At 37.1% G+C, this 16,335-nt stretch overlaps 1 protein-coding gene across 19 annotated transcripts in view; it reads right to left on the bottom strand.

Annotated features, from left to right (window-relative positions):
* HYDIN (HYDIN axonemal central pair apparatus protein) overlaps nt 1-16,335 on the bottom strand; it is a 443,907-nt gene that overhangs the window by 298,428 nt on the left and 129,144 nt on the right. For 18 of the 19 annotated variants that reach the window (XR_007514557.1, XR_007514558.1, XR_007514559.1 and 15 more), the window contains one exon: nt 1,142-1,260. Coding sequence is in view for 14 of the 19 variants with exons in the window: in XM_049863606.1 (XP_049719563.1) it covers nt 1,142-1,260 (119 nt within the window). In the remaining 5 variants the exon portion in view is untranslated. Of the gene's footprint in view, nt 1-1,141; nt 1,261-16,335 lie in introns of those variants that run through there. The other variant, XM_049863613.1, reaches the window with a different exon arrangement.

Raw genomic sequence — 16,335 nt, 5'->3', positions numbered from 1 at the left:
GGGTACACCATTCAAATTACAGTAAAAAAGACCAGACTTAATGGTCTGACTGAGACTGAAGGAACCCCAGAAGACATGGCCCCCGGACTCTGTTAATCCAGAACTAAAACCATTCCTGAAGCCAACTCTTCAGACAAAGAATAGACTGGACTATAAGACATAAAATGAAGAGTGTGCTTCTTAGTTCAAGTAGACACCTCAGACTAAATGGGCAGCTCCTGCCCAGAGGCAAGCTGAGAAGGCAGAAAGGGATAGGGGCTGGTTGAACGGACATAGGAAATCTGGAGTGGAAATGAGGAATGCGTGGTCACATTATAGGGATAGCACTAGGGTCACATAACAATGTGTGTATAAATCTTTGTATGAGAAACTAACTTGAGCTGTAGGCTTTCACCTAAAGCATAATAAAAAAAGAAAAAAAAAACCTCTCATCCTTTTATTATTACCTCTAAAAGAACACAAACATATTCAATTTAGAAACATTTCTAAAATAAAATTTTAATGAGTAGAGTTTGATATAGTTCAAAAAAGTGCCCTAGGTAGAGATTTAGTGATGAGGTGACTTTGAGAAAACTCTGATCCTGAAGAACCCATGACTGTATCATATAAAAGAATCATTTCCTGCTCTCTTAGAAAGACAAAGAAGGGAGGTCTCTTCCAGGAACCACAATGACTGGTTTTATAAAATGTGGATTGGAGAACAGTGCATTCAGTTAAAATTCTAAAGTGTGAAAACAGCTATACTCATTAGGACATTCTGGAAAGTGTAAAAGGTTTCTATCCTCTGATCTGTAGAATTTGTAGACAGTGAACAAGCACCAAACAGATGGGGAGATGTATTTATGGTTCTTCCCTTTGCAATATGCAATATGATGAGGATAAGACCAATTAAATGATGGCTTTGATGTTTTTTAGCTCTTAGTAAAATTACAGCAGAATACAGAGGATGGAAAAGGTTGCTCCCCCAACAAGGCCAGAAGAGAGGAGAAAGAGTCAGAGTATTTTAGAGTCTGAATAAAAGAGAGTTAGTACAAGTAAGGGCAAATGAATGTGACTGTAACACATTTTCTATGAAATGAAAACAAGCACAAAGTACAACAACAAAAAAAGGAAAGCAAGTCTCAAAAATTCTAATGCTTACCTCATAACAATGTATAGATCCAACAAAAACTTTCCCAATATCCAGCAATTCAAAGTTGAAATGAATCTTAGGTCCCATTCCTTCCCCTTTGATTCGGAGGGGCAGGCGGATCTCTCGGCCTATAAAAACAATTCAGACTTTATTACCCAAAATGGCACTGCACCCTAACTTGTTACCAATGTAAACGACGAAGGTTATTATACCATTTCCGTGCAATTTCTCCAATGCTGAAGATTTGTCTTATCTTTAGGATACGGGAATAATGTTGGTTTCTTACCCTTAGGATGATATTTTAGCAGGAAGAAAAAAAAAAAGGAAAATTTTTCTTAACCCAATTCTTTTTTTTATATATAATTTTTATTGTGCTTTTTTAAGTGAAAGTTTACAAACCAAGTCAGTCTCTCACACAAAAACCCATATACACCTTGCTACACACCCCAATTACCCTCCCCCTAATGAGACAGCCTGCTCTCTCCCTCCACTCTCTCTTTTCGTGCCCATTTCTCCAGCTTCTAACCCCCTCCACACTCTCATCTCCCCTCCAGGCAGGAGATGCCAACACAGTCTCAAGTGTCCACCTGATCCAAGAAGCTCACTCCTCACCAGCATCCGTCTCCAACCCATTGTCCAGTCCAATCCATGTCTGAAGAGTTTCCTTCGGGAATGGTTCCTGTCTTGAGCCAACAGAAGGTCTGGGGGCCATGACCACTGGGGTCCTTCTAGTCTCAGTCAGACCATTAAGACTGGTCTTATGAGAATTTGGGGTCTGCATCCCACTGGTCTCTTGCTCCCTCAGGGGTTCTCTGTTGTGTTTCCTGTCAGGGCAGTCATTGGTTGTAGCCAGGCACCATCTAGCTCTTCTGGTCTCAGGATGAGGTAGTCTCTGGTTCATGTGGCCCTTTCTGTCTCTTGGGCTCGTAATAACCTTGTGTCCTTGGTGTTCTTCATTCTCATTTGATCCAGGTAGGTTGAGACCAATTGATGCATCTTAGATGGCTGCTTGCTAGCATTTAAGACCTCAGACGCCACTCTTCAAAGTGGGATGCAGAATGTTTTCTTAATAGATTTTATTAAGCCAATTGACTTAGATGTCCCACGTAAACCATGGTCCCCAGACCCCTGCCGGTGCTATGCTGTCCTTCGAAACATTCAGTTTATTCAGGAAACTTCTTTGCTTTTGGTTTAGTCCAATTGTGCGGACCTCCCCTGTATTGTGTGCTGTCTTTCTCTTCACCTAAAGTAGTTCTTATCTACTATCTAATTAGTGAATGCCCCTCTCCCACCCCGCCTCCCTGCCCACCTCTTGAAACCACATAAGAATGTTTTCTTCTCAGTTTAAACTATTTCTCAAGTTCTTATAATAGTGGTCTTATACAATATTTGTCCTTTTGCAAGTGACTAATTTCACTCAGGATAATGCCTTCCGGGTTCCTCCATGTTATGAAATGTTTCACAGATTCCTCACTGTTCTTTTTCAATGAGTAGTATTCCATTTTGTGAATATACCATAATTTATTTATCCATTCATCCGTTTATGGGCACCTTGGTTGCTTCCATCTTTTTGCTATTGTAAACAGTGCTGCAATAAACATGGGTGTGCATATATCTGTTCATGTAAAGGCTCTTATTTCTCTAGGATATATTCCAAGAAGTGGGATTGCTGAATCCTATGGTAGTTCTATTTCTAGCTTTTTAAGGAAGGGCCAAATCGATTTCCAAAGTGGTTGTACCATTTGACATTCCCACCAGCAGTGTATAAGTGTTCCAATCTCTCCACAGCCTCTCCAACATTTATTATTTTGTGTTTTTTGGATTAATGCCAGCCTTGTTGGAGTGAGATGGAATCTCATTGTAGTTTTGATCTGCATTTCTCTAATGGCTAATGATTGTGATCATTTCCTCATATATCTGGTGGCTACCTGAATGTCTTCTTTAGTGAAGTATCTATTCATATCTTTTGACCATTTTTTAATTGGGTCATTTGTCTTTTTGCAGTTGAGTTTTTGCAGTATCATGTAGATTTTAGAGATCAGGCGCTGATCAGAAATGTAATAGCTAAAAGCTTTTTCACAGTCTGTAGGTAGTCTTTCCACTCTTTTGGTGAAGTCTTTGGATGAGCATAGCTGTTTGATTTTTAGGAGCTCCCAGTTATCTAGTTTTTCTTCTACATTCTTTATAATGTTTTGTATACTGTTTATGCCATGTATTAGGGCTCCTAACGTTGCCCCTATTTTTTCTTCCATGATCTTTATCATTTTCAATTTTATATTTAGGTCTTTGATCCATTTTGAGTTAGTTTTTGTGCATGGAGTGAGGTATGGGTCTTGTTTCATTTTTTTGCAGATGGATATCCAGTTATGCCAGCACCATTTGTTAAAAAGACTGTCTTTTCCCCGTTGAACTGCTTTGGGGCCTTTGTCAAATACCAACTGCTCTTATGTGGATGGATTTATGTCTGGATTCTCAATTCTGTTCCATTGGTCCATGTATCCGTTGTTGTACCAGTACCAGGCTCTTTTGACTACTGTGGCTGTATAATAGGTTCTAAAATCAGGTGAAGTAAGGCCTCCCACTTTGTTCTTCTTTTTCAGTAATGCCTTATTTATCCGGGGCCTCTTTCCCTTCCATATGAAGTTGGTGATTTGTTTCTCCATCTCATTAAAGACTGTCATTAGGATGTGGATAGGAATTGCATTAAATGTATAGATCGCTTTTGATAGAATAGATATTTTTATAATGTTAAGTCTTCCTATCCACAAGCACGGTATGTTCTTCCACTTATGTAAGTCTCTTTCGGTTTCTTGCAGAAGTGTACTGTAGTTTTCTTTGTATAAGTCTTTTACATCTCTAGTAAGATTAATTTCTAAGTATTTTATCTTCTTGGGGGCTACTGTAAATGGCATTGATTTGGTGATTTCCTCTTCGATGTTCTTTTTGTTGGTGTAGAGGAATCCAACTGATTTTTGTATGTTTCTCTTGTATCCCAATACTCCGCTGAGCTCTTCTATTAGTTTCAGTAGTTTTCTGGAGGATTCCTTAGGGTTTTCTGTGTACAAGATCATGTCATCTGCAAATAGAGATACTTTTACTTCTTCCTTGTCAATCTGGATGTCCTTCATTTCTTTATCTTGCCTAATTGCTCTGGCTAAGACCTCCAGCACGATGTTGAATAAGAGTGGTGATAAAGGGCATCCTTGTCTGGTTCCTGATCTCAGTGGGAATGCTTTCAGGCTCTCTCCATTTAGGGTGATGTTGGCTTTGTATAAATGCCGTTTATTACGTTGAGGAGTTTTCCCTCAATTCCTATTTTGCTGAGAGTTTTTATCATAAATGAGTGTTGAACTTTGTCAAATGCCTTTTCTGCGTCAATTGATAAAATCATATGATTCTTGTCTTTTGTTTTATTTATGTGGTGGATTACATTAATTGTTTTTCTAATGTTGAGCCATCCCTGCATACCTAGTATGAATCCCACTTGGTTGTGGTGAATTATTATTATTATTATTTTTGATATTTTGTTGAATTCTATTGGCTAGAATTTTGTTGAGGATTTTTGCATCTACATTCATGAGGGATACAGGTGTATAATTTTCTTTTCTTGTGGTCTCTTTACCTGGTTTTGGTATCAGGGATATGGCGGCTTCATAGAATGAGTGTGGCAGTATTCTGTCCTTTTCTATGCTCTGAAATACTTGTAGTTATTAGTGGTGTTAACTCTTCTCTGAAAGTTTGGCAGAACTCTGCAGTGTAGCCATCCAGACCAGGGCTTTTTTTTGTTGGGAGTTTTTTGATTACCTTTTCAATCTCTTCTTTTGTTGTGGGTATATTTATTTGTTCTACCTCTGTTTGTGTTAGTTTAGGTAGGTAGTGTGTTTCTAGGAATTCATCCATTTCTTCTAGGTTTTCAAATTTGTTTGAGTATAGTTTTTCATAGTAATTGGATATGATTCTTTTAATTTCAGTTGGGTCTGTGTAATATCGCCCATCTCATTTCTTATTTGGGTTATTTGCTTCCTCGCTTCCTCTCCTGTTTTTCTTTTGTCAGTTTGGCCAGTGGTTTATCAATTTTGTTGATTTTTTCAAAAACCAGCTTTTGGTCTTGTTAATTCTTTCAATTGTTTTTCTGTTTTTTTTTTTTTTTTTTTTTATTTCACTTAGTTCTGCTTAATTTTTATTATTTGTTTTCTTTCGGTGCCTGTGGGTTTCTTTTGGTGCTCTCTTTCTATTTGTTCAAGTTGTAGGGACAATTCTTTGATTTTGGCCCTTTCTTCTTTTTGGATGTGTGCATTTATTGATATAAATTGGCCTCTGAGCACCGCTTTTGCTGTGTCCCAAAGGTTCTGATAGGAGGTGTTTTCATTCTCATTGGATTCTCTGAATTTCTTTATTCCATCCTTAATGTCTTCTATAACCCAGTCTTTTTTGAGCAGGGTATTGTTCAGTTTCCAAATGTTTGATTTCTTTTTTCTGCATTTTCTGTTATTGATTTCCACTTTTATGGCCTTATGGTCAGAGAAGATGCTTTGTAATATTTCAATGTTTTGGATTCTTGCTTTATGACCTAATATGTTGTCTATTGTAGAGAATGTTCCATGTACACTAGAAAAGAAAGTTTACTTGGTTGCTGTTGGGTGGAGTGTTCTGTATATATCTATGAGGTCAAGTTGGATGATTGTGGCATTTAGATCTTCCGTGTCTTTATTGAGCTTCTTTCTGGATGTCCTGTCCTTCACCGAAAGTGGTGTTTTGAAGTCTCCTACTATTATTGTGGAGCTGGCTCTCTCACTTTTCAATGCTGATAGAGTTTGTTTTATGTATCTTCCATCCCTGTCATTGGGTGCATAAATATTTAATATGGTTATATCTTCTTGGTGTATTGTCCCTTTAATCATCAGATAGTGTCCTTCCTTATGCTTTCTCATGGATTTAACTTTAAAGTCTATTTTGTCAGAAATTAATATTGCCACTCCTGCTTTTTTTTGATTGTTGTATGCTTGATATATTTTTTTCCATCCTTTCAGTTTTAGTTTTTTTGTGTCTCTAAATCTAAGGTATGTCTCTTGCAGGCAGCATATAGACGGATCTTGTGTTTTAATCCATTCTGCCACTCTCTGTCTCTTTATTGGTGCATTTAGTCCATTTACATTCAGGGTAATTACGGATAAGTATGAACTTTTTTTTTTTATGAACTTAGTGCTATCATTTTGATGTCTTTTTTTATGTGTTGTTGACAGTTTCTTTTTCCCACTTGATTTTATGTGCTGAGTAGATTTTCTTTATATATTGTACTTTCCTCATAGTTGTTGTTGATTTTGTTTCTGCTGAGTCTCTATTTTTCCTTGTATTTTATTTTGATGAGTAGGATAGTTTGTCTCCTTTGTGGTTACCTTATTATTTACCCCTATTTTTCTAAATTTAAAACTAACTTTTATTTCTTAGTATCGCCGTATCTTCCTCTCCATATGGAAGGTGTATGATTACATTTCTTAGTCCCTCTTTATTATTTTAATGTTGTCTTCTTTTATGTAATAACATTGCTGTTACCCTGTTTGGGGCTTTTTTTTTTTTTTTAAATAATCTTGCTTTGTTTTTTTTGATTTCTCTGGGTTGACTTCTGGTTGCTCTGCCCAATGTTGTAGTCTTGGGTTGATACTTGATATTATTGATTTTCTAACCAAAGAGCTCCCTTTAGTACTTCTTGTAGTTTTGGTTTGGTTTTTACAAATTCCCTCAACTTGTATTTATCTGGAAATGTCTTAATTTCCCCTTCATATTTAAGAGACAGTTTTGCTGGATATATGATTCTTGGCAGGTAATTTTTTTCCTTCAATTTTTTAAATATGTCATCCCATTGCCTTCTTGTCTGCATGGTTTCTGCTGAGTGGTCTGAGCTTATTCTTATTGGCTCTCCTTTGTAGGTGAGTTTTCATTTATCCGTTGCTGCTCTTATAATTCTCTCTTTATCTTTGGTTTGGGCAAGTTTGATTATAATATGTCTTGGTGACTTTCTTTTAAGATCTACCTTATATGGAGTTCAATGAGCATCTTGGATAGATATCTTCTCATCTTTCACAATATCAGGGAAGTTTTCTGCCAACAAATCTTCAACAATTTTCTCTGTATTTTCTGTTATCCCTCCCTGTGCTGAGGCTCCAATCACTTGTAGGTTATTTCTCTTGATAGAGTCCCACATGATTCTTAAGGTTTCTTCATTTTTTTTAATTCTTTTATCTGATTTTTCTTCAAACATATTAGTGCCAAGTGATTTATCTTCGACTTCAAATATTCTAGTTTCTACTTACTCCTCTGACTTTCTATTGAGTTGTCTACTTCTGTAATTTTGTGAAGCTTCTGAATTTCTGATTGCTGTCTATGGATTTTTCCAGCTTATTAAACTTTTCATTACGTTCCTGAATAATCTTTCTAATTTCTTCAGTTGCTTTATCTTTGTGTTCCTTGGCTTGTTCTGCGTATTGCCTCATTTCCTTCCTGATGTCTTGAATGGTTCTGTATATTAAACTTTTGTATTCTGCATCTGGTAATTCCAGGAATGCACTTTCATCTAGAAGATCCCTGGATTCTTTGTTTTGAGAGCCTGTTCAGGTGATCGTGGTCTGTTTCTTTATGTGACTTGATATTGACTGTTGTCTCTGAGCCATCTATAAGTTATTGTATTGGTTTATGCTTGCTTATTGTGTCGTAGCTGCTTGCTTTGTTTTGTTTTGGTATACCCCTACGGGTTGCTTGAGTGAGCTAGCTTGATTATTTTCGCCTTTGGAGCTCTGGTGTCCTGTGGGTTCTGCAGAGGTACCATGGGCACCCAAAAGTTTTGGTTGTAAGGACTGGGAGGTACCAGTTATCTTTGGACCCCTGTCGCAGGTGGTTGGGTGACCTGAGTGGAGCTACCAGTCCTTAGGTCCCTGATGTGGGTAGGTGAGGACCTTGTTTAATAGGCAAAGCAGTGTCAAATGTGAAACACCCACCACACAGCTGAAATGGTTGGAGTCTGCCAACAAGGGCCTATTCTCCCAAAATAGGGCCACACAGGTCCATGCAGAAAGGAAAGGTGCTCAAGGTCCACAGACGGTTTATGTCTGGACAGGAGCCACTTCTGTCCTGAGCTCCCCTGCTTAACCCAAGTATTAACATTATTTTGAAACTTCCTATAAGGAAAGTAATTTCTCTCAATTTGAGAGGACAATCACTGATTTATGCTTCTCATAAAATGAGAGCCACTATGCTGCACATCACCAAGGGCAATGTTCACCTTGATCCTCCCCAGATCTAGGAAGATCCAGGGTGTTAAGGGATCTCAGTCAGCGGTCTTGCTTTGCAAAGTTTCTTCCATATAGAGGGAATGGACTCTACTTAACAGTGTCCATTACACCACAACCATGATGGACCCAGGATGAATAAAGAGCACATACCCTTTGCAACACTGACTAATCTTGTTTTCTTTTCTGAAATGGAAATATCTTTGTCTGATAATGCATGATCATCTTAAAAAATAACAGAGATGTGGTAAATTTTCTCATAATTCCACCACCCAAAGATAAATCACTATTAACATTTTGTGCCTATCTCTTCATACTTAAATCATATCTAAATATTGTTAATGTAAGTTAGAGTAACCTGCTTTTTTCACTTAACAATGCATTTAGGACATCTTTTCATATCACCTCCTAGAGATCTATCTTATTCTACTTAATGGCCACATGGTTGACTGTATGAAGGTAAATATTAAAAGGTTTTTTTTTTTAATTGAGGTAAAATTTATTTCACATAAAATTAACCATTTTAACATGAACAAAACAGTGGCATTTAGTACATTCATATGTTGTACAATCACCACATCTATCTAGTTCCAAAACATTTTTATCACTCCAAAACAAAACCTCACACTCATTGCTCCACAGTCTTCACCCCACAGTTCCTGACAACTACCAATCTACATTCTGCCTCAATGGATTTACCTATTCTGTATATTTCTTAAAAATGAATCATATAATATGTGACCTTTTGAGTGTAGCTACTTTCACTCAAAAAAAAAAAAAAAAAAACCCAGACCTGTTGCCATCAGGTCGGTTCTGACTCCTATTGACCCTATAGCAACCGTATAGGACAGAGTAGAACTGCCCCATAGAGTTTCCAAGGAGTGCCTGGTGGATCTGAGCTGGTGACCTTTTGGTTAGCAGCTGTAGCACTTAACTGCTATGCCACCAGAGTTTCCACTTTTACTTAGTATAGTGTTTTCGAGGTTCATCCATGTTGTACTATCAAAACTTCATTTCTCTTTATGGCTGAATAATATTCCATTGCATGGATATACATTTTGTTTATCTATTCATCCTGTCATGGACATTTGGGTTGTTTCTATCTTTTGGCGATTGCGAATAGTGCTGCTATGAACATGCATGTACATGTATTTGTTTGAATATCTACTTTCAGTTCTTTTGAGTATATACCTAAGAGTGTAATTGTTGACTTATATAGTAATTATATGTTTAACTTTTTTTAGGAACTGTTAACCAGTTTTCCACAATGATTGAATCATTTTACAGTCCCACAAGGTAAATATTTTTTCAGTAGTCCTTCCTTTTGGACACTTACTTGATTTCCAGCTTTTTACTACAACAAGCTACGATATAATAAACGTCCTTGAACACGTATCTATGAGCAGTTGTCCTACCTTTTCTTTAAGCACATTGAAGATATCGTTCTATTGTTTCTTGTCTTCTATTATTGCTCTTGAGAAGTCAGCTCATTGTCTTATTGTTCATTTAAAGTAATATGTCTTTTCTTTTGACTGCTTTTAAGGTTTTCTTTCTGTCTTTAGTTTTTAACAGTTTTACTACAATGTGGTTATATGTATCCATCTTGGGATTTTTAGTGCTTTTTGAAAGTATTAATCCATTTCTTGTGGATTAATACTTTCATCAGTTTTGGAAAAATTTCAGTCATTCTCTGTTCAAATATTGCATCTCCATTTTCTTCTGTCCTTCTGAGACTGTCTCTCCCTCCCTCCCTCCCTCTCTCTATGGTCTTTTTGTCATTCCATTTGAATGTCATTACTTTTCTATATTTTTTCTCTATCTGCTTCGGTGTGGATATTTTCTTTTGATTTATCTAAATTTCAGTTTATGAAATATATCTCTGGCTATACCTAATATGCTATTAAAAACATCCAGTGGGTTCTTGATTTGCTAGCGTGGCTTTTGATTTCTAGAATTTCCATTAGATTTTTAAAACGTAGTGTCTGAGCCTCTGGTGAAATTCTTAACCATGTTTTTTATTAAGAACATTAAAAAAATCTATCTCTGATAATTTTATTATCTGGTCCCCTGTGAATTTATTTTTATTATTTATCTTGTATCTTTCCATATACCTTATTATTTCTGATTTACTGCTGATCAGTGAATATAAAAAATTGTAGTGATAATTTGAATTCCTAAGAAGATATCACCTCCCCCCAGCTTCTGTCTAGTGACTAGGGGGGATTCACAATCCGGGGTCACCTTAATCTAACTTAATATGATTTCATGAGAGAATTAAGCTATGCAGAAAAATTATCTGAGTGACTATTTCTCAGTTCTTTCATACGGTTATATGGCTAGTACCATTCTAGATACAAAAGAAAGAAGTTATTCCTTATATAAAATAGATGCCTTAGAACATGAAGGATTAATTCTTTCCCAGAACCCTGGTGCTGAAAAGCTATCTTAATCCAATTAATGATTGAAAAATAATTCAAAGCTGAACTTCAGTGCTTACAACAGCCAGTCCATTTTCAGTCCTATTTCACTGGATCTGATACTATAGCCTGGGGGATTACCGGGGCCCTTCCTCCTTGAGCATCCCATGAATTCCTATGTTTTATTCCCCAGCCGTATTTACTTTTCAGCCTTTCTGTATTGCCTCTAAGGATAAAGTGGTCCCTAAAGACTGGCTGTCTTGGGTTCCTTCTTCTCCTAGATCTTGGTCCCATAATCCTTCACTATACTAGTATTTAATGAATATTTTGCCTAGTTTTTCTAGTTATTCTTAGACAGAAGGTTGATCCAAATTATCCCGTCCATCATTATTGTAAGTAGAGCTAGCAGAACAAAGGGGTGCACGTTAATACTGCAGCAGCTATAGCTGTATTGCCCTTCAGAAAGATTATAGTAATTTATACACATATCAACAGTATTTAAGTGTTCTTGTCTCCCCACATCCTCCACAGCAGTAGATACCACTTTTGAAAATATTTGGTAGTTTGATAAGTTTACCTTAAATGTCTACCACTTAGAAGGTGGGGCCAAGATAGTGGAATAGCCAGATGCTTCTGGCAATCCCTCTAACAACAAAGACCCAAAAAATCAAGTGAAACGATTTTACTTATGACAAGCTAGGAGCCTTGAACATCAAAGGCAAAGTTAGAAAACGGACTGAGTCGCAGGGGGACGGAGAGTTGGTTCAGAGTTACTGGTCCTGAATTGCTGGGATCCCTTGGGCATCATTCCTGGGAGCAGCTACACTGGGCTGATAGTAGCATTCGGCCCCAGTTTCCTCAGGGAGAAGCAGTCAGCCACACAGCCTACTCCCACGTCTGGACCCAGAGAAGAACAGTGCTCTTGGCAAAAGCTAAGTACTTGCGTATATTTTACTGTGCCCCCTGCCCTCAAGCCACTTCAGTGGCTGTTGATTTCCCTGGGCCTGAAATAGGCCATGTTGAGTGCCCTGAGCCATGCTCCTGGACTTGGAGAAGGAATAAATTCACAACACAGGGAAAAGATAATTTGCCAGTTCTACTAACCAGGGGAGCTTAGGACAGAAGCGGCTTCTGTTGAGGCATAAACAGTCTGTGAACTTTGAATAACTTTCCCCCTTACACGGATATGTATGGGCCTATTTCAGGAGAATAGGCCCTTGCTGGCAGATTGCAACTGTTTAAGCTGTGGGGTGGAGAGGTGGGTGTTTGATATTTGACAAAAATTTGCCTATTAAACAGGGTCCCCACCTAGCCACACCAGGGGCATAAGGACTGCTGGCTCCACTCAGATCACCCAGCCACCTGTGACAGGGGTCCTTACAACCAAAAGCATTGGTTGTCTATGGTCCATCTGCAGAGCCTACCCACCTGTACACTCTAGGGAACAAGGACGCACTTTCCTCAGAGACACCTGGGGGATGGTTCTCAAACTCCCTGCCTTGTTCAGAGCATGACCCCCTGCCGCAACCACATAACGGTACCTACACCAAACACCCCTGCCCCTCTAAGACTGAAGGACAGAGCCTGTACCACACACTTGATGACCAGCTACCTGGACACCTGAGCTGAATCCACACAAGAAAAGTGAGATGACTCATAAGCTCATGCATCTGAAAACAGCTCTAGCCATCTGGTGACAAGATGTCAGTGCTCCAAAGGAGAAAATAATCAAGGTAGCTCACTCAAGTAACCCATTTGGGAATATCAAAACAAAACAAAGCAAGAAACTAGGATACAGTAAGGAAACATAAAATAAACTAATACAATAACTTAAAGATGGCTCAGAGACAACAGTCAATATCAAACCACATAAAGAAACAGGCCGTGATTGCTTCAACAAGCTCTCAAAACAGAGAATCAAAGGATCTTCTGGAAGAAGGTGCCTTCCTGGAATTACTGAATGCAGAATTCAAAAGATTAATATACAAAACTCTTCAAGACATCAGGAAGGAGATTGGGCAATATGCAGAGCAAACCAAGGAACGCTCAGATAAAACGGCTGAAGAAATTAAAAAGGTTATTCAAGAACATAATGAACAATTTAATAAGCTGTAAGAATCCATAGAGAGAGAGCAGTCAGGAATTCAGAAAATTAACAATATAATTACAGAATTAGACAACTCCATAGAAAGTCAGAGGAGCACAATAGAGCAAGTGGAAGGCAGAATTGGTGACCTTGAAGATAAAGCACTTGGCACCAATGTATTTGAAGAAAAATCAGATAAAAAGAATTTTAAAAAATGAAGAAATCTTGAGATTCATGTGGGACTTTATTAAGAGAAATAACCTATGAGTGACTAGAGTACCAGAACAGGGAGGGATAACAGAAAATACAGAAAATACAAACTCCACGTAAGGTATATTTCAAAAGAAAGTCACCTAGACATATTATAATCAAACTTGCCAAAACCAAAGATAAAGAGAAAATTTTAAGAACAGCTAGGGATAAATGAAAAGTCACCTACAAAATAGAGTCAACAAGAATAAGCTCAGACTACTCGGCAGAAACCATGCAGGCAAGCAGGCAATGGGATGATGTATATAAAGCATTGAAGGAAAAAAATTGCCAGCCAAGGATCATATACCCAGCAAAACTGTCTCTCATATATGAAGGTGAAATTAGGACATTTCCAGATAAACAGAAGTTTAGGGAATTCATAAAAACCAAATCAAAAATACAAAAACTACTAAAGAGAGTTTTTTGGTTAGAAAATCAATAATATCAGGTATCAACTCAAGACTAGAACACTGGACAGAACAATCAGATGTTATCCCAGACAGGGAAATCACAAAAAAAATCAAGGTAAAAAATGCTCATAACAGGCAAACAACAATATCATTATGTAAAAGAAGACAACATTAAAATAATAAAGAGGGACTAAGAAATGTAGTCATAGATCTTTCATATGGAGAGGAAGACAAGGCAATATAAAGAAATAAAAGTTAGGTTTAAACTTAGAAAAATAGAGGTGAATATTAAGGTAACCACAAAGGAGATAAACTATCCTACACATCAAAATAAAATACAAGAAAAAAAAAATAGAGACTCAGCAGAAACAAAATCAACAACAACAAAGAAGAGCAAAAGACAAAATATAATGGCAAACTACTCAGCACAAAAAATTAAGTGGGAAAAAGAAACTGTCAACAACACACAAAAAAAACATCAAAACGACAACACTAAACTTGCACCTATCCATAATTATGCTGCATGTTAATGGACTCAATGCACCAATAAAGAATAGAGAGTGGCAGAATGGATAAAAAAATATGATCCATCTATACACTGCCTACAGGAGACACACCTTAGATGTAGAGACACAAACAAACTAAAACTCAAAGGATGGGAAAAAATATATCAAGCAAACAACAATCAAAAAAGGGCAGGAGTGGCAATATTAATTCCTGACAGAACAGACATTAAAGTTAAATCCACCACAAAGGATAAGGAAGGACACAATATAATGATTAAAGGGACAATCTACCAGGAGGATATAACCATATTAAACATTTATGCACCCAATGACAGGGATGCAAGATACAAAAAACAAACTCTAACAGCATTGAAAAGTGAGATAGACCGCTCCACAATTACAGTAGAAGACTTCAACACACCACTTTTCGTGAAGGACAGGACATCCAGAAAAGCTCAATAAAGACACGGAAGATCTAAATGCCACAATCAACCAACTCGACCTTAGAGACGTGTACAGAACACTCCACCCAATGGCAGCCAAGTATACTTCCTTTTCTAGTGCACATGGAATATTCTCTAGAATAGACCATATATTAGGTCATAAAGCAAGCCTTAGCAGAATCCAAAACATTGAAATATTACAAAGCATCTTCTCTGACCATAAGGCCATAAAAGTGGAAATCAATAACAGAAAATGCAGGAAAAAGAAATCAAACATTTGGAAACTGAACAATACCCTGCTCAAAAAAGACTGGGTTATAGAAAACATTAAGGATGGAATAAAGAAATTCAGAGAATCCAGTGAGAATGAAAACACTTCCTATCAGAACCTTTGGGACACAGCAAAAGCGGTGCTCAGAGGCCAATTTATATCAACAAATGCACACATCCAAAAAGAAAAAAAGGCTAAAATCAAAGAATTGTCCCTACAACTTGAACAAATAGAAACAGAGCAACAAAAGAAACCCTTAGGCACTAGAAGAAAGGAAATGATAAAAATTAGAGCAGAACTAAATGAAAGAGAAAACAGAAAAACAATTCAAAGAATTAACAAGACCAAAAGCTTGTTCTTTGAAAAAATTAACAAAATTGATAAAGCATTGGCCAAACTGACAAAAGTAAAACAAGAGAGGAAGCAAGTAACCCAAACAAGGAATGAGATGGGTGATATTACAACAGGCCCAACTGAAATTAAAAGAATCATATCAGATTACTACGCAAAATTGTACTCAAATTTGAAAACCTAAAGAAATGGACAAATTCCTAGAAACACACTACCTACCTAAACTAACACAAACAGATTTGGAACAACTAAATAGACCCATAAAAAAGAAGAGATTGAAAAGGTAATAAAAAAAACTCCCAAGAAAAAAAGCCCCAGCCCAGAAGGCTTCATTGCAGAGTTCTACCAAACTTTCTGAGAAGAATTAACACCACTACTACTAAAGGTATTTCAGAACATAGAAAAGGACGGAACACTCCCAAACTCAGTCCTTGAAGCCAGCATATCCCTGATACCAAAAGCAGGTAAAGACAACACAAAAAAAGAAAATTATACACCTGTATCCCTTATGGACTTAAATGCAAAAATCCTCAATAAAATTCTAGCCAACTGAACTCAACAACATATCAAAAAAAAAAAAAAAAAATTCATCATGACCAAGTGGGATTCATACCAGGTATGCAGGGATGGTTCAACATTAGAAAACAATTAATGTAATCTACCACATAAATAAAACAAAAGACAAGAATTACATGATTTTATCAATTGATGCAAAAAAGGCATCTGACAAAGTTCAACACCAATTCATGATAAAACCCTCAGCAAAATAGGAATAGAATGAAAATTCCTCAGTATAATAAAGGGCATTTATACAAAGCCAACAGCCAACATCATCCTAAATGGAGAGAGCCTGAAAGTATTCCCCTTGAGATCAGGAACCAGACAAGGATGCCCTTTATCACCACTCTTATTCAACATTGTGTTGGAAGTCCTAGCCAGAGCAATTAGGCTAGATAAAGAAATAAGGGGCATCCAGACTGGTAAGGAAGAAGTAAAAGTATCTCTATTTGCAGATGACATGATCTTATACACAGAAAACCCTAAAGAATCCTTAAGAAAACTACTGAAACTACAGAAGAGTTCAGCAGAGTATCAGGATACAAGATAAGCATACAAATATTAGTTGGATTCCTCTACACCAACAAAAAGAACATTAAAGAGGAAATCACCAAATCAATACCATT

Source organism: Elephas maximus, chromosome 21 (assembly GCF_024166365.1).
Source record: "Elephas maximus indicus isolate mEleMax1 chromosome 21, mEleMax1 primary haplotype, whole genome shotgun sequence".
Classification (NCBI taxonomy): domain Eukaryota; kingdom Metazoa; phylum Chordata; class Mammalia; order Proboscidea; family Elephantidae; genus Elephas; species Elephas maximus.
The sequence above is the reverse complement of the archived record's forward strand: the minus strand, read 5'-3'. Positions and strand labels throughout refer to the sequence as shown.